At 49.7% G+C, this 17,799-nt stretch overlaps 1 protein-coding gene across 2 annotated transcripts in view; it reads right to left on the reverse strand.

The window, feature by feature from the left end:
• Positions 1-295: 295 nt before the first annotated feature.
• Positions 296-17,799, reverse strand: part of MYBL2 (MYB proto-oncogene like 2) — a 39,809-nt gene continuing 22,305 nt past the window's right edge. For both annotated transcript variants that reach the window (XM_074969714.1, XM_074969715.1), the window contains exons 8-14: positions 17,163-17,537; positions 12,722-12,861; positions 11,098-11,197; positions 9,750-9,863; positions 8,286-8,402; positions 6,235-6,390; positions 296-596 (exon numbers count right to left, since the gene is read on the reverse strand). In XM_074969714.1, the coding sequence (XP_074825815.1) occupies positions 468-596; positions 6,235-6,390; positions 8,286-8,402; positions 9,750-9,863; positions 11,098-11,197; positions 12,722-12,861; positions 17,163-17,537 (1,131 nt within the window). In that variant the 3' untranslated portion in view covers positions 296-467. The remainder of the gene's footprint in view (positions 597-6,234; positions 6,391-8,285; positions 8,403-9,749; positions 9,864-11,097; positions 11,198-12,721; positions 12,862-17,162; positions 17,538-17,799) is intronic.

Below are 17,799 nucleotides of genomic sequence, written 5' to 3' on the forward strand. Positions count from 1 at the left end.
AGATGCAAGGTGAAATGTGCAAGGACCTTACACATTGCTCCCAAGAAGCCAGAGCAGAATCTAACTCAGTCTATTTTCTGCACAGCAACATCTCCACCTAGATTAGGTAAATGCCTCATGTCCTTTCATAGGCATGGCAGAAAGGGGTGGTGTGTGGATGGCTTATTTCTACCTTCGGAGAAGAATACGAGGAGGGGGTATCTTTCTTGGGGGGGGGAGGGCTATTTTCCTAGCCCTCCCACCCCCAGATTAAGTTTTCCACAAACAATTCCAAAACTTACATCCCATTTATCATCCAGTATTTAGCACAATTTATTAAAATAGGGATCTACCAGGGAACAGAGTTCAGAGAAGGAAAAATAAACAGTGTCTTTGCCAAAGAGAATTCTTCTGTGTGTTCTTTTCCCCCTCTGCTTAAAAACAAACAAACAAACAAAAACGTAAAGCAGAGAAAAACCAACAATCCTTCATGATAAGATCAATGTCCTTGACGTGTGGCTCTGTTTTAACGTGCCTAAGATCTGGCGAGCTTTCTCTTGCATGAAGAGCTGGTCTCGGGTTCCACCGCAAGCCACTACTTTCCATGCACTGGACATCTAGCGCAAATGGGGGAGAAGAGAGAGAGATTTTAAAATATGCTTATAGATTAAGATTTGGATGGCTATGGATACCTGTAAAATACCTCTGAACAAGAACCCAGCCCTTCAAAGCATGCCACCCAAAGCTAACTGACTTAGCCTTACAACCCCGCAGGGGTAAAGGAATCAATATTATAATCCCCACTTGATTGAGAGGGAGCAGACATAATAGTCAGCAGCCTGATTCCAAAGGGTCCGAGGAGCTGAGCTCCCATGGGAGCAGTGCTGCTCTGCGCCTCGGAAGGAGGCGGGTTCAGTGACTGGCCCCAGATCACAGAGCAAGTTGGGAGCACAGTGGAGATCAGAACGCAGCGACACCTGTGTTCCAGTCCCAGGCACAGCCCAATAGCCCTCAGTAAAAGATTAGAGGACAGGGAAGTTGTGCCAGGGGAAGTCGTGCCACTTGCATCGCCCAAGTACACCAGGGGTCGATTCTCCAGGGAGCTTGAACTTTGCTCAGCGCAGGACCCAAGGAGGAGAAGGGGAATGGGGCTTCACATCACCTTCGCACATCCCCTGCTCTTGGGCCATCCAAAGGCTGCAGCACATGTTAGAGGAGTCGGAGGGCTGCCCTAACTTGGGTTCAGCTGCCTATAGCCTCAGGGGGCTGTTGCAACATCCAGAAACAGGCAGAGCGCAGAGATGTCAGTTGTGCCCCTTACACAGATGTCTGCCAGCGAGTGGCATGAAGCTAATATGTTTGCTCTGTGCCACACAGGGACTTCCCCTCTAGACCACAGGAATTCCCTGGTAGCTGAGCCATAAGCGTCACAGCCCCTTTGCACTGGAAAAACCAACAGAGAATCAGGCCCCATGAGGGCGGCATTTGTTAAGAGCAAAGCAGCCACTGCAGCACCAACAGCTGCGGCTCAGCTGTCGGTGCTTTATGTGGGGCTAATTTAGTTCCCGCAAGCCATTTTACTTAATTTCCTAATCAAATCATCTCTTACTGCTAGCGACTCCAAGGAGAGCACTAAAGTAACCCCGAAGAGCCCAATACTGCAGATGTCATCTTTCTCTTTGGGATTCTACAGACGGGATTTCACAATACACACACAATCTTGATCTAGTTCAGGATTGCAGGGGCTCACTCCTCCCTCCAGCCCTCCCATGCTTTCAAGACATTTTATTCCTTTCTGCACCTTCAAAGCTTTAGCCAGAAGTTATTTATGCAGCTCTGTCAGTGGCGAGAGCAATGTGCTCCCACGCCACACTGGGAGAAGTGGTTTATAAAACGGACAAATTAACTGCAAATGGGGGGTTTATTGGGTGGGGGGGGGTTTGCTTTGCTGCAATTAAGGAGTGTTCATTCATCACAAGATAAAGCTTTTACAACAGACAGATCTAATCCAACTACAAACATCTGAGAAGAAAGTTATCCCTTCTGGCTGACATCTAGCTGGAGACAAAGAATCAGCAGTAAGAAGCAGGGTTGAGAAGTTAATCACTTGTACTTGCGCTTCTGGGAGCTTTCAGCGGATCTCAAAGCACCTTAAACACCACTGGACAGACAGGAGAGGTTCAGTCACTTGCCCCAAGACCGACAGTGGCAGAATCATGACCTGAACCCAGAAGCCCTGGCTCCCGTTGCTAGATAAGGCCAAGCAGGGGCTGGTAAAGGTTTGCCAGGTTGTCTAATGAAACATGTCCAGGGATAGAAGTAAGCAGTCTTCAGAGAGATGCCATCTAACGGGCACCCTCCAGAAAGGGGTAAATTGTTTAGAACTGATGTCAGCCAAATGTGTAGCCATTAACAGTCCCTCCAAAGCTGGCTAAGCACTGGCAGAAAAGGGAAAGGGGAGCAAGCAAAGGTCTTTAAATTACCCCTTGCTCGCGGTTAACTAGACAAGAGCCCAGTCGCCTCTGCAACCTGGGAACGTATTTGGTCACTCTGGCTGTGCCTATGCTAGCAGCTTCCCACCATTGCACCTCCAACTGCGGGAGCCTTCATGCATCTTAAGTCACTGAGTTAAGCCCTTCTCAGAACAGGTCTAGATGACACTTCGACTAGATGTCCTTTGGGGCAGGGATCCTCTTTTAGTTCTGTGTCTGTACAGCGCCTGGGCACAGTGGGGGCCTGGGTGCCACAGGAACACAAATAATGGAGGTCTGCTGTTGCTACCACTGGTGGGCCTGCAGAGGTTGGAGTGCAATGGTGGTAAAATTAAGTAAATTGCTGGCATAGGCGAGACCTCTGCTTCTCTCTCTTGCTAAAGAGCTGGGGCAAGATTCCAGTGCCCCCTTGGAAATGTGGTGCAGAGCATCATAAAGTGATCTGCAGCAGAGATCAGACAGAGGAATTTCACCCTGAATTCCTGCACCTCCGTCACATTACACTGGGGTACCTGCTTGCCTAGCATCGTCCAGGTGGGCATCACCGATGAAGAGCAGACATTTTGTGCCTATGTTTATTTTCAAATAAAGTTTCATAAAGAGAAAATGAAGCATGGAAACAGCGAACAACTTGGACTGTCTAAGAAGCAAGAGTCTGGCTGGCTGCCAGCTTGCCTCCACCACCAGCCGAGCACAGGAATAATTCCCACTCGGCTACTTCCCCTCACCTGGGACTGTTTCCACCTCCCACAAAGCACAAGGGTCACCCCCTTGGCCCCACAACCTACTGCACAGCTCAGCCCACCCTTGCCAGCACATGGCTCGGCTCCTCTCCCTCCCCCACACTGGAATAGTTAGTTAATACCTAGGGTCCTACCAAACTCATGGCCAGGAAAAACACGTCACGGACTGTGAAATCTGGTCTCGCCCTATGAAATTTGGTCTCATGAGTGCCTTTACCCTATACTACACAGATTTCATGGGGGAGACCTGCATTTCTCAAACTGGGGGTCCTGACCCAAAAGGGAGTTGTGGGGCGGGGGCCACAAGGTTATTTTGCGGAGGGTCACGGTATTGACACCCATACTTCTGCGCTGCCTTAGGAGCTGGGCGGCCGGAAAGCGGCGGCTGTTGGCTGGGAGCCCAGCTCTGAAGGCAGCGCCCCGCCAGCAGCAGCGAAGAAGTAAGTGAGCAATCCCACACCAGGCCACCCTTACTTCTGCCCTGCTGCTGCCGGCGGCTCTGCCTTCAGAGCTGGGCTCCCAGCCCGCAGCCACCGCTCTCCAGCCGCCCAGCTCTGAAGGCAGCGCCGCCACCAGCAGCCGTGCAGAAGTAAGAGTAGCAGTACTGCAAACTCTCCTACAATAACCTTGCGGGCCCCCCCAACAACTCCTTTTTGTGTCAGGACCCCGACAATTACATCACCGTGAAATTTCAGATTTAAATAGCTGAAATCATGAAATTTACGATTTTTTAAATCTTATGACCGTGAAATTGACCAAAATGGACTGTGAATTTGGTAGGCCCTACAAATACCCATTTGGAAAGCCCCTATCACGCTGCTAGTGCTATGGAAACAATGTATGCTTAAAACTTCCTGAAGAGAGAACAGAACCCAGGACTCTTCCCTCAGGGCTTGCCTCCCACAAGCCACGTGCAGGCAGGAGGTGGGGGGACAGGGCAGGCTATGCTAACTGCTGCAGTGCTGCTATCACAGTACTGCCATGCAGCCAGTTCCATGCATAGAGTTCCCTCCTAAAGTTTTCTGGTGTGGGACTCTCACTCACGAGCTAAAGCATCTGTTGCTAAAGCATCTCCTGCTATTCCCCGTACACTCACAGATCACTCGGAATTAAACCAAATATCTTTTAGAGATCACTAGAGGGCTGACATTTAAGCCTGCAGTTAGAACAGCCCATAATGTTCCCAGCAAATGAACCTCCACACTGCAATAGATGGATGGTCCATCTAATCTGATATCTTGGCTCTGACAGAGGCCAATGGCTGTTTGCAGGAAGGTGGGAACTCTCTAGAGTGTACCTTGCTGTGCAAGACCAGCTGGTGCTGGGGAAGTTACCTTTCCCAGCCAGTGTTCAGTTTAGCACACAGATCAAGAGCTCTTGCTACGTGATGTGAAGTGCATCTCCCATGGCTATGGGCCTAATCCGTTTCTGAAACTCACTAAGCCATTTGCCTCAGTCTATCCTGAGTCTCACACTGGAGAGAAATATCTGGGCCACAGACACAGGAAAATCCAGTTCCTGCAGAGGTGTCAGTAGCAGCTCTAGGGTTAGGAGAGCACTGAGTTTTGCACTTCAAAAGCAGGACATGGCTGTGTCTTGGAAAACAGAACAAAAACCTCCATGGAAATGGGGGTGCAGGGGGAAGCGAATTGCCCAGAAAATCAGTGGCAGAACCAGGAGCAGGAGCAGATTGCAGGATTCCAGATTGCTAAAGCCCACATCTAACCCACTATAGCACAGCATCCCCCTTGCTGCCCCAGGCAAGGTACTTTGGCTGAATTCTTTAAGTAGTATCCATTGATTTTTGGTGCAAGACTGAGATGCCCTGGGCCTGATGGTGAGAGATGCTGAGCTGATAGCGTTTTGATGTGTACTTTGCGGTACGTTGGTTTCCTAGGACTTTTTCCCCCCTTCCTTTCCTTGATCCCCCTTAGCACCACATCTCCCAGCCACACACATCCCCACCTACCATCAAACACCCCCATGTCCCACTAGCCAGGGCAGCCGGTCAGTGCATGAAAGCCAGGGCCTAGAGACTTTCAAGGGAGTGTGACCAAACTTGCATCTTCCCAACAGCTTTGTTTTACTCCATCATTATGTAATAACCTTCTACTGCTACAATTCTCCTCTGGTGCAGACCTGCAGGGTCCCCAGCCTGGAAGCCCCAAGGGGACCACCAGCATAAGTAAGGGGCTGATTAGCCAGTTTGTACTCCCTATGTCGGTCTTCAAAGGCCAGAACCGGATCATGAATAGAGCTGGTTGGAAAACAGATTTTCCAACCCATAACAACTTTAGAGATTTTGAAAGAAACAACCACCCCAATAAATCCTGACTTGGGGCGAAAAGCCAAACTTCCAAAGATTTCAGGAAATGGAATTCTGGATTTTTGCTTGTTTCAGGTCAATCCAAATATTTTGTTTCAGTTTTGACTCTTGTGAACTCCCCTTCCCAGCCCTGAGATCCAGAGCAAGTGATTCTGGGAATGACTGCTCTGAGTGGCTGAATTTGAATATGGTAACAAGGAGGTAGAGAGTATCTTGGTTTAGAGGGAAGAATAGTGCTCCCTTCAGCTCCAAGTCCCAGCAGATGGCACTGCACAGCAATGCAAGATAACTTTCCTCCCACAGGCCAGGTGGGGTCTCTGTTCCTATCCCCTACCCTCCCAGGGGAAGAAAGGATATGCCTAGACTGCACAGCATGGCCATGGCTGTCCAAGGTTGTCTACACTGAAGTTTCATAGCCCCGCAGCTTGACCCCTGTGAGCCTGAGTCAGTGACCCAGGCTCGGAGACTCATTGCTGCGGGTTTTTTAATTGTAGCACAGAGACAGTGACCAAGGCAAAGCTCAGCATACGAAGCCTGGGCGATTAGTGGCACTAGCATTCTGAGCTGTTGTGTGGCTCTCCAGGGACAGTGCTCTCTCCTGACTCAAGCTACCATCTCCCTTTCACCAGTACAGGAGGGACAGGGTTTCTGCAACCTCCAAGCCTTTTGGGTGGATGGCAGTGCTGGTATTTACCGGAGTGGGTGGTCTGAATTGGCTTGGGATCTTCCTGGAGGATGAAGTCTTCTCAGTCTTCACGTGCACCTGCACAAACCCCCTATTGAGCAAACCGCTGTCGTCCTTGCTGCTTGAGGAGGAAAGGTTTAGAGACCTCGAGAGGAAACTCACAGGCTGCAGGAAAGAAAAAAACCATATGCACCAAGTTAATTTGGTCCCTTACACTGGAAAAGGCCACTTAACTAGATCCATTAACTTGTGTTCCTGTATTCTCCTGTCCATGCATTTAAACTGCATGAGAAACAGCACGTTAGGATGCTAGCAAGGTTCTACATGCAGGGAAGTAATCAGAGCGTCACCAAGCGATTACTTCACGTCTGGGTTACTTTTTCCGGACCTGACGCAGAGCTCTATGCAGCTTGAAAGCTTGTCCCTTCCACCAGCAGAAGTTGGTCTATTAAAACAGGGGTTCTCAAACTGTTTTTTGCTGAGACCCCTTTTGAAAATATTTCAGGTTGTGATGACAGCTCCACCCCCAATACCATGCCACCCCTACTTCTGTGCTGCTACTCGTGGTGGCGCTTCTTTCAGAGCTGGGCACCTGGCCAGCAGCCGCCACTCTCGAGACCCCCCCTACAATAGCCCTTTGGGTCGGGAATGTTGCATTAAAAGAAATTCCCTTGTCCATCTTGTCTCTGTACAAGGGTATGCCTATAATGCACCTGGGAGAGAGCAGCCCAGCTCCATAGACTTGGACAGTGGGGCTTGGCTGGCATGCTAAAAACATCTGTGTAGACAGGGCTTTGACACTGTGGTTTGGGCTCTAAAGCCTCCCTGTCCCAGGCTTCAGAATCTGAGCGCCAGCTCAAGCCACAACTATTTTTAATGCGCTTGCGGTGAGCCCCCCTACTGCAAGGCTGTGGCCCGAGGCTGGGAGGCTAGTTCCCAGATGTAACACAGACAGACCCTAAGGCCTAGCGACCGGAAATCTTTCCATTACGTGCACTTAACAAATTCAGTTAAAGTCTGTGTGTAGATTCAGAAACTCCCCTGCTCTTTGTGCCATCCAAACATAGCAGTACTGGGCTAGCACATGGGAGCCAGAAAATGAAACCGGCTAATCTATTTTCACTGTTCAAGCCAAGCGCAGCGAGAATAGCATTAACAGCATGAGCTCCATTTATCATTCTCCCTGTTATAACAGTCCGCAGGTTGTTCGCTGGGTGCACTATACTGTTGTGTTTTTAAAATACATGGGCCAAATTCATCCTTGCTGCAACTCCATTGAAGTTCATGGTGTTACACCAGGGGCTGAACGTGGATGTAAATCTGTATCTTGGCAAATCTATTTCCCTTTAACAAGCTCCATAATCAAACGTTGATCGTTGCATCAAACTTAATGGGGCACAAGAACACCAAAATGAATAAGAACTTTATAAGTCTAATAAAATACACTAAAGAGCCACACGTCTGACAGGAGCTCTCACCAAAATGCTCCAGTTATTTTATATCTGATCCTGTGAATAACCAACACAGAATGGGCTCATTTCGGTGCGTTTCGTTGTGTGCTGCATTTAGTGTTCCAGATATTCAGTTCTTCAGAGAGGAGAGGTTTACAATGGGATCAGAAAGCACAATGCATAAAACATTAAGTTAAGGCCACCCCTCCTCCATTACATTCAGCACCATGTGTATGACCTAGCATAGAGGCAGGAAGTGGACAGCCAGGTTTAAGTTGCACCATCCATTTGGGTGGAGAAAAGAGGAAAGGGGAGGCAGTTTTCCAAGCAGGTCCTTCCCTCTTATCGTCACGTTTATCTCACTAAATATTTGTTTCACTGGCACACCTAAAGCCCCAGTTAATCCAGTATAGTTAATCAGATTTCATAGCCATCCTCGGACATTTCTGATTGTTCCTGTGTTTCAGAGATGTCTGCAGGGGAATCCAACTCATAGCCAGCCTTAAGTCTTCCTCTACATTCACACAGACACGTCTTATCATGCAAGCACACGTCTCACAGCATCTGTGTCCAGCCCTCCCTCCCTACCCTCATCTGAGCATCCCTGACCTGTGCTCTTTTGAAGCAGATGGACCTGGGCATGGTGGACACAGTCAGCTTCACATCCTCATCCACAATGTCCAAGGCGAGAGACTTCCTGACCTTCTTGATGGGACTCCTGTGCAGCTGGGAAACACAAGAGAAGCAAAGCAAGCAACCGTAAGCGCTAGCCTGCAGGGGAGACAGAGCAATAGCAATGGGGAAAGTGGGGCTCGGTGAGCATTTTCTAGTTCCGTAGAGAGAGGGAAGGGTCACCATCACACAACTGTTTGGGCTTGAGGGGCTGGGGACCACGGAGGCTCAGTGGCATTAAAACATTTCCTGTGAATGTCACTGTGGTGGAAGAGACCAGAGACTCACAACCCCTAGAGGCTGAACACCTGCCTTTACAGAGCAGGGAGAAACTCCCCAGCTCCACCTAACCGTGGGGCCTCCGGCCTATTCCAGGGGGGCCACCTCTAGAGTGCTGAGTGGGGAGCTCCTTCCCTTTGTCCCATCCACTGCTTGGCCTCTCTGCCAAGAGGGTGGGGTGGCTCATGGTGGGGCTGCCTGTCCACGGAGACCCACCAGCGCGTTTCATGTAGGCCAGCCCTTTTACAGCAACACCTTTAGGGCTACATTGGGACAGAAACCCAAAAGGAAAAGGCCCCGTGTCCCACTTCCAGCCCCATCTAATCCGCCTGGAGGCGGATGGTTTGAATGAACAAATCTCTCTCTTCTGAGGGTATTTTAAACAGTCAAACCAATTGTCCCAGATGCAGAGTACAGATCCGGAGACGTAGGGCTTGCCATTAGCTGTGAGCAAGCTGGGGCACCTGTGCCGTGTGGGTGGCAGAAAGTCAAATCACGTCTGGCATTGACAGACAGTGTAAATAACGGGTTGGGTCTCTACTGTGACCATCACAGCCCAAGTGAGCGCACCCGCTCTGCCACGGCTTTTATTGGTATGATTTCTAGCATGGAGAACAACCGACTTAAAAAACAGAAATCCTGGCAAGTCTAGGAAGGGAAGGCCAGCAGAACAGGACCGGCCAAGACGGAATTTGCCCAGGAGGCCTGGGCTAATGTTCCAAGCCCTGGGAGAAGTGCCTGAGGATCTTTATTCCCCCAGTGCTCAGAACCCCCGTTCTAAGTCTGAGCTGAGAGATGACAACTCCAGAACACATTGTGCCCAGCATTATGCTGGGGCATTGGGTCAGAATGGGTTAGGCCACAAGCCAGAAGCACTTTAAGCGTGCGAGTAGCCCACTGACTCCAGCAGGACTGTTCATGTGCTAAAAGTTAAGCATGTGTTCAAGTGCTCTGCAGAATCAGGCCCTTAGCGGGAAGGGTGCCAGCAACTAAATCACCAACTTCCCTGTAGCACCTGGGCTTTCCTCCGACTCTCCCACCCCGTACTGCCCTGGCCTGACCCTGCACGAGGAACCAGGCAGGATCACAGCAGGGGCAACAGCTGTAAGATGAGACACTCACTCCTTGTTTCCTTTTCTGTTTGTCTGGCTTCACATCATCCTCTATGATCAACTCGATGCCAGCTTCACTCCGGAGCACTTCCTTCAAGTCTTCTTCCAGGTGAGGGGTCTGCGGCTGGGGTGAAGGACATATGGGGGAGGAACATAGCACAAGGTTTACAGTGCAGGCTACAGTTACATGTCTGGATTTACGGTGCAGGTGAACCTGTGCTAATGCTGCAGTTATATCGTCAGTGGAGACGTCCCCCCACTGCAACTCAGTCTGCAGGGCCGTTGTTCATTTCTTAGTGTGAATGACACAAGAGCTCAGCCAGCCCGGCCTCTGCACAGGCCCTTGATGCAGCGAGGATACAGGACCCTACAGCAGAAGCTTCAGGAGAGCAAGTGCATCAAGAATCTCCTATAATTGTTCGGCAGGCAAGGGGTGCCATGTCCACAGCCTGACTTCCCAGCTGGTCTACACAGCATCACTGGTTATTCTGGAATAGCACCAGGTCTCCACTCGATGGGGAGTCCCAAACAACTGCTAAACTCAGAAGAGAAAACCCATTGGGTTGGTTTCTTTTTAGGCTCACAAAGGAACTGAAAGCTGCAGCATGAACACAGGGGATTTATGGGTTTCAGAGTAGCAACCGTGTTAGTCTGTATTCGCAAAAGGAAAAGGAGAACTTGTGGCACCTTAGAGACTAACAAATTTATTTGAGCATAAGCTTTCGTAAGCTACAGCTCACTTCATCGGATGCATTCAGTGGGAAATGGCCCACCTTGATTATCACTACAAAAGGTTTCCCCCTAACCCTCCCGCCCCAGCTCTCCTGCTGGTAATAGCTCACCTTATGTGGTCACTTTTGTTACAGTGTGTATGGTAACACCCATTGTTTCATGTTCTCTATGTACATAAATCTCCCCACTGTATTTTCCAATGAATGCATCCGATGCAGCGAGCTGTAGCTCACGAAAGCTTATGCTCAAATAAACTGGTTAGTCTCTTAGGTGCCACAAGTCCTCCTTTTCTTTTTAGGGGATTTATAAAGTACCTCAGTCCAAGTGGTCACTTATGGGAGCATATTCACCATACCATTTTAGGACAGTGTTCCCCACAGCCCCCCATCTCAGCCAAAGAATGTGCCAACACCCAAGCACCCTGGTAACATTAACAATGCAAACAGAAATGCACAAAGATTGGCTGATGGGCCCTTTCGCACCACATATCCGAAGGCCTTTTCACTGGCAGATCATGCCAGAATATTCAGGGTGAAGATGAGATTTTTGTCATCGGGGGCTACAGGAGCACAGCTAGCAGCAGTGGACAATGCTAGGCAGGGCACGCAAGTTGGTTAAATACACACCAGTGGCCTCATGGCGCCGTACTTTTCCAGGGCGTTCTTAAAAGGTGTGGGTGTGTGGGGCGTGTTGTCCGCTACATATTTCTGATCTGGGGTGACAAACCTGCCAGCAGAGAGAGAGAGAGAGAGAGAGAAGGAGGTCAGGAGCAGAGCACGGCACGCAGGTGTCCCCCAAGCATTCCCCCCACAAGAGAGGAAGCATGCTCTGGCCCTCCAGCCCCAGGGCTGCACTGCCTCGCCTTCCGAGAGCACATGCATTCCAGAAACACCCTGACACTTCAGACACAGGAATTGGGGTCTTACATCACAATAACAAGGATGGTGTGAACCTCTCTGGCTGGGTGTGCTGCAGGGGCTAAAGAGCAGTGGAATAGCAGACATGCCAAGCGGCTCTGACAGAGCCAGACGTTATTCAGTTATATCTCCACCAGATCACCTGGCAAATCACTCTTCAGTCAGCAAGGTGGGTGAAACACAGATCCCCACCCACAGCCCTTCCCTCTCCCACCCACCCATCTCACTCTGGTCTTGAGCACACAACAACGCACGTTGCTGCAGGAAAGGCTCTGGCTCAGACAAGGCTATGTAATGCAGGCAAGGCCCTGTCTACATGGGGGAAATTGACCAGCACAGCTATTTGGCCATAATTAAGCTATTCTGGAATAACTGCCCCGTGTGGATGCTCTTCTGGAATAAAAGTGATTTTATTGTGGCACAATTACTCTGCTTTGTGAGTGAAGTGATTATTCTGGGATAAAGTGACTTTTAATCTGGAATTGAGTATCCATATGGGAGAGTTATTGTGGAACAACTATGCACATCAGTTTCCTTGGGTGGACAAGGCTTAAGAGGAAAGCATGCTCCACGAACTCTGTCAGGCAGGGGATACACCTGTAGACAACACACAGTGGAGAAGAGTTACAGGGGTCCAGAAAGCCCTGTTAGCAGCCAGGTCCATAGTCCAGCAACATTCCCCAGTAAGACACATGTCCAGAAGCAAAAGTTCCAACCCCGCATAGACAGAGCAGGTTCTGCCAGGCATTCTAACACCAGGACTGGGCATGCAGTCTAATCCACCAGCATTCCTTCCCCACAGCTGAGTGGCTCTGGAGAAGGTGTGAAATATTTCCCTGCCTTTGAAGATGAAGGGCAGAATATAACCATAGAAATGGTTCCGACCTCACCATTCCAACTGAATGCCCTTCTGGTCAGTGCGAGCAAGAGACACACCCAGCAGCATTCAGAAGAAACTGCTTTGGAGAGAGGCACTTCATCACCATGAGCAGATCCCATTGCTTAATTGATGAGACTTTCCCCTTCCAGATCCAGCCTCTACAAATGTGCCTTGCTCACTTTAAATATTCTAGCCCACTTTATAGTCGGACACCTTCGTTCCAGAAGGTTCAGCCCACAATTTACTATTAAAATATGTTACAATACAGCAGCCCTCCAGAAAAACAGAATACACTTGTGGAACTCAAAAACTAGATGAAGCCCACTATTTGCATCCCCCTTTTCCTTCCCGTGGGGGTGCCACAGCTACTGGACACCACTCCTGAAGACAGTTCAGCCTCCCTGCTATGTGATGCAAGCTGGGATGAGGCTGGGAGAGTGGGGTATGACTTACGCTGAGTTTTTCTGATGCAGCGGGGTCTTGTCCCTGTGCAGCGGGGTGGTCACTATCACCTTCTGACTGCACACGGGAGTGGAGGTCAGGGACGGGTTCTCCAACTCCAGTGTATCCTGTTTGGTCCAGAAGTTTAAGAACTGCCAAGTGAGGGAAAGAAACAAACAGAGAACACACTTCACATCCTGAGAAATTCAAGGCTGTCACTGGCCATTAGCTTAAGCTAGTTTTACTGAATTTGAAAGAGGATCGCTCACACTGACTGATTACATGTATTTTTGCTACCAATAAGGCAAACAATATTCCCTCCACAGATCAGGAGATCCGGACTTTGCCCTGATCCATATACGGTTTTTGAACCAGAATAACTATGTGAGTTCAGGGTGTGATTTTTTTTTTAAACCTAGTATGGACGTAGTTATAACCAATATAAAGGTGCCTTATACCAGTGCAGCTTATTTCTCTTTGCTTCTGGGGATAGATATGCCAATATAAGTGTACCAATACAGCTGCATCCACGCATGTATCGCTTTGACTATACTGATGTCGTTCAAGCTGTACGTGTGTGTTTAGCAAGGCTCCAGTGGGTGTATCTTCACCACAGGAAAACGAGTGTTGGCTAACATGAGTTATCACAAGGTAAGTCCTAGTGAAGACAAAGCAGTTTGTAGTTTTCACGAGTTAGCAGGTCAAGTAAAGCCTGCGCTGCCCCATAGTCTAACTCAGCCTGTTAACTCATGTTAAAACCACACACTGCCTCCTCTTCATGATGCTTTTACCCCATGCTCATAATTCGTATTAAGAGATTGCCTTTATTCCTTGGGAAGATAAGGCCAGCGAGGAAAACGCCTTCCAGGTGCCCCCCACACTCTTACCCCACTCGGGGCAAGAGTTATTTTTGTTACATTCATCGCAGGAGACCGGCCTTGCGGTTGGAGGAAGAGCTCGGGAGTCGGGAGATCAGCTTTCTGTCTCAGCTTTGCCGCAGATTCACTGTGAGACAGCAGCTCGTGATCTCTGTGCCCATGAAAATGGGTGATACCGAACTACCTCCCAGGAGTGCTCTGAGGTTACCGGCTCTAACACTGCCAAGGTACGATACAGAGGAGGAGGAGACCGAACCCATCAGCGGCCATCAGAGGGGAGAGATCATGAGCCATTCTGCACCAAAATCCACATAAGCTAAAAGGAGTAACTGGCTGTTATCCTCTATGCTGATCACAGACCAGAGGGAGGCATGATCACACACAAGGTGTGCATGGGGAGGTTAAACATGGAAGGTGTGGTAGTGCCTGAAGGCCAATTGTCCCCTGCATTCCTCTTTAAAACTCTCCTTTGCTGTGACACCTACAACAACAACAAAAAAACCCAACCTGACAATACTTAGGCAGCTGGTGTGCTGAGACCACTGCTTGCCACGCTGTCCAGTACTGTCTCAGGCCTGGTCTACTCTACAGCATCAGGTCAGCGCAAGGCAGCTTACATCAGCCTAGCTATGGAAGTGTCTACGCTCAAATTTCACTCCCACTGATGTAACTGCCCACCTACACTGAACTCCACATCCACAAGTGGCGCAGAGTCAAGGTCGATGTAGTTAGGTCAACGCAGTGTTAGTGTAGACACTGCGTTCCTTATGTTGACTGTTACTGGCTTTCAGGAACCATCCCACAATGCCCCACACTGACAGTACAATGGACACTCCTGGGCAGGACGTGCACCACCGACACAGGTAGCAAAGCGTAGACACGCACAAGCAATGTAATTACTGCAGCAGCTGGATGCCAACATACGTCAGGTCAACTTAATTTTGTAGTACAGACCTGGCCTCATTGTTTCCTGGTACTCCCCCATCTCTCTGTCTCCATCTGTTGTCTCTCGTCTTATATGTAGACTGCAAGATCTGTGGGGCAGGGACTGTCTTGTTGTTCAGTGTCCGTACAGCACCTAGCACCATGGGGCCCCGCTCTATGACTGGGGCTCCTCAGTGTTATGATAACAAACAATAATACAATTGTACTAAGTCCTGTAGGAACACAGCATAAGCAACAGTCCTTGCCCCAACGAACTCACAGCCTAAGGGAATGTCTTCACTGCAAAATTAACTCAGGGGTTTGCATCACAGAAGTGTAGACTTCAGGTCCTGGCCTTGAACTCATGGCTCATGCTGGCCTCACAGCAGAGGTCCACCAGGAGCATGGGTCAGCCTCTGGCCAGCTGGCAGCATGCTGGGAAGACCTGGCCACAGTCTCTCCTGTTCAAGTGCTGTGGACACGCAGTAGAAATATGGAAGTGTTGCAGGTACAGCAAGCCACGAGCAAATGTACAGTTCAGACACCACACCAGGCTGTATGAATTGGAAGGTGACCTCTGGTTCACAAGCAGGGAGTAGGTAACACAGCCCAGGGAACTGTGAGAAGGCACTGGAGTACACACTGCTGAGCGTCTGTGTTAGCAGCACGAGTGCTGGCAGAACTCAGGGTCAGCTAGCCTGGGTAAAAGGGGACCACACTCGAGAAAGCGTGTGGGCAGGAGTCAGAGTAGGGCCAACATTGGAGTAAGAACCTGAGTTAGGACTTGTCCTTGCTGCACACAGCATTCTCCTTACCGCAGCATCTGGTGAGGAGGAGAGGGCTTGGATTACAACACCTGCCCAAAGCGTTTGCTCCTAAACCTGGCTGGGTGACAAGCACATGGACTGAACAGAAGCAGCTTCTTCGAGGGCTTCTGCCCTCAGGGTACCCCCCTCCCCATTGGGAGGAGACACACTGCATACACCACAATGATGCTGTGCGGGCGGTGCCGGCTGCCCAGCAATAGGCCATGCAGCTTCTAAGCGGGGGCGGGGAGGGGTAATTCTCATCCGCAGTTTAACTGTGGGTGAAGAGCTGGATGTGTGTGCCTCCACCTACCTAATTGCAGCCACATGCTGTGCCCCTCATACAGGGAGGCTGGGCTTCAGTTTAGCTGAACGTGGACCCCATTATTCACGTGCCCCATCTCCCACGGCATGTCTAATGGCCACAAGTGGCCAGAGAACCCCAGTTCTGTGGCTCAGCAGGGGAAAGACAGGTACCCTACACAAATTGCAGTGAGACTGGCCGCACCCTCTGGGGGCTGGTCCGAGCCTGTGGAACGAACTCCCCCCAAAACTAAGGATCATCTCAAACCTCTCCATTTCCCGCTCGATGGGCATTTCTTTGACCTTACCTTCTCTAACAAAAAGCAACAGATATATTTAGATTAAAAAAAACCACACAGCCTACCAAAGCAAGACACTCCTCTGGACACACTTCTCCCTCTGGGGAGAGGATGAGAGAACAAACATGTGCCAGATGTCTAGTCACGTAACCTAATGGACTCCTGGAAGGAGCTCAGATACTACTGCGATGAGCAGAGAACAGAATTCCACCACCATCCTACAAACTGGCAGTACCCATTCAAGGCAAGTGGCATGATAAATATTAAGCAAACAGAGCTGATCAGTGTCGACTGCATTATGGCCAATAAATAAAGTACCAGCACAGACCCTCTAATTCATGCACAGTGTCCCAAGCAGACAGCAAGAAGAATGAACTTCGCCCGTGTCATAAATATTAAAGGAAGGGTAACCATCTTTCTGTATACAGTGCTATAAATCCCTCCTGGCCAGAGGCAACATCCTGTCACCTGTAAAGGGTTTAACAAGCTCAGCTAACCTGGCTGGCACCTGACCCAAAGGACCAATAAGGGGACAAGATATTTTCAAATCTTTGGGGGGGGGAGGGGGTTGTTTGTGCTCTTTGTTTATGTGGTTGTTCTCTCTTGGGACTGAGAGAGGCCAGACAGAAATCCATCTTCTCCAATGCATCCTAATCCAAGTCTCCAATATTGTAACCAGTATAGGTAAGCCAGGCAAGGCGGATTAGTTTATCTTTTGTTTTATGTGAATTTTCCCTGTGTTAAGAGGGACTGTTTTCTGTAACTTTAAGGTTTTGCCCAGAGGGGGATCCTCTGTGTTTTGAATCTGAATACCCTGTAAAGTATTTTCCATCCTGATTTTACAGAGGTGATTCCTTTACCTTTTCTTTAATTAAAATTCTTTTTTTTAGAACCTGATTGATTTTTCATTGTTCTTAAGATCCAAGGGTTTGGGTCTGTGTTCACCTATGCAAATTGTTGAGGATTTTTATCAAGCCTTCCCCAGTAAGGGGGTATAGGGCTTGGGGGGATATTTGGGGAAAGACGTCTCCAAGTGGGCTCTTTCCCTGCTCTTTGTGTAAGACGCTTGGTGGTGGCAGCATACTGTTCAAGGCCAAGGCAAAGTTTGTACCTTGGGGAAGTTTTTAACCTAAGCTGGTAAGAACAAGCTTAGGGGGTCTTTCATGCAGGTCCCCACATCTGAACCCTAGAATTCAGAGCGGGGAAGAAACCCTGACAGCCTGATTCCCATCTAGCTACATACCTGGGAGGGGGAGAAGGGCAGCGTCTTGACTGGGGTGCTCTTGGGCGTCATGCTGTTACAGGAGTCTATGAAGGAATAGCTGGTGTTCTCCGTGACGGGCGAGAGGGAGATCTTCCTCTTCTTCTGCCTCTTGAGCACCGAAGGCGGTGTGCCAGAGCTCACCTCTGAGCGGGGGGAAATGGGGATCAGCTCGCCCTTGCTGCTTTTGCTCAGGTCTGAAATAGTGTGGCCATCCAGGCGATACTCCGTCACGTGGGGTACAGGAGCTGGGGGCTTGCTGGGGGCTTGCCTGACCGGGCTGTTGCTGCTGCTGTCGCCAGCAGCTGGATCCTCGGGCAAGTCGAAGTGAGTCAGGTCACACCACCCATCTGGGTCCTACCAGACAAGAGAGACGGTTAGAAATGGCCAAGAACGAGCAGCGTCCTGAGCCGCCACAGGACACAACCTCACAGACCAGTGCAAAGGCAGGGCCTAGCAAAGGGCTCCAATGACCCTCAAAGGCTGAACATTTGGTCTATAAAAGACGTGGGGCCCAAGTCTGTCTTCCACACCCTATGCAGTCCTTTGCACCAGTGCAAATCAATACGGCAGCATTTTATATCCACTTTGCACTGCTCAACACAACTGCACAAAGAGA

This window comes from Natator depressus, chromosome 13, assembly GCF_965152275.1.
Source record: "Natator depressus isolate rNatDep1 chromosome 13, rNatDep2.hap1, whole genome shotgun sequence".
NCBI lineage: Eukaryota > Metazoa > Chordata > Testudines > Cheloniidae > Natator > Natator depressus.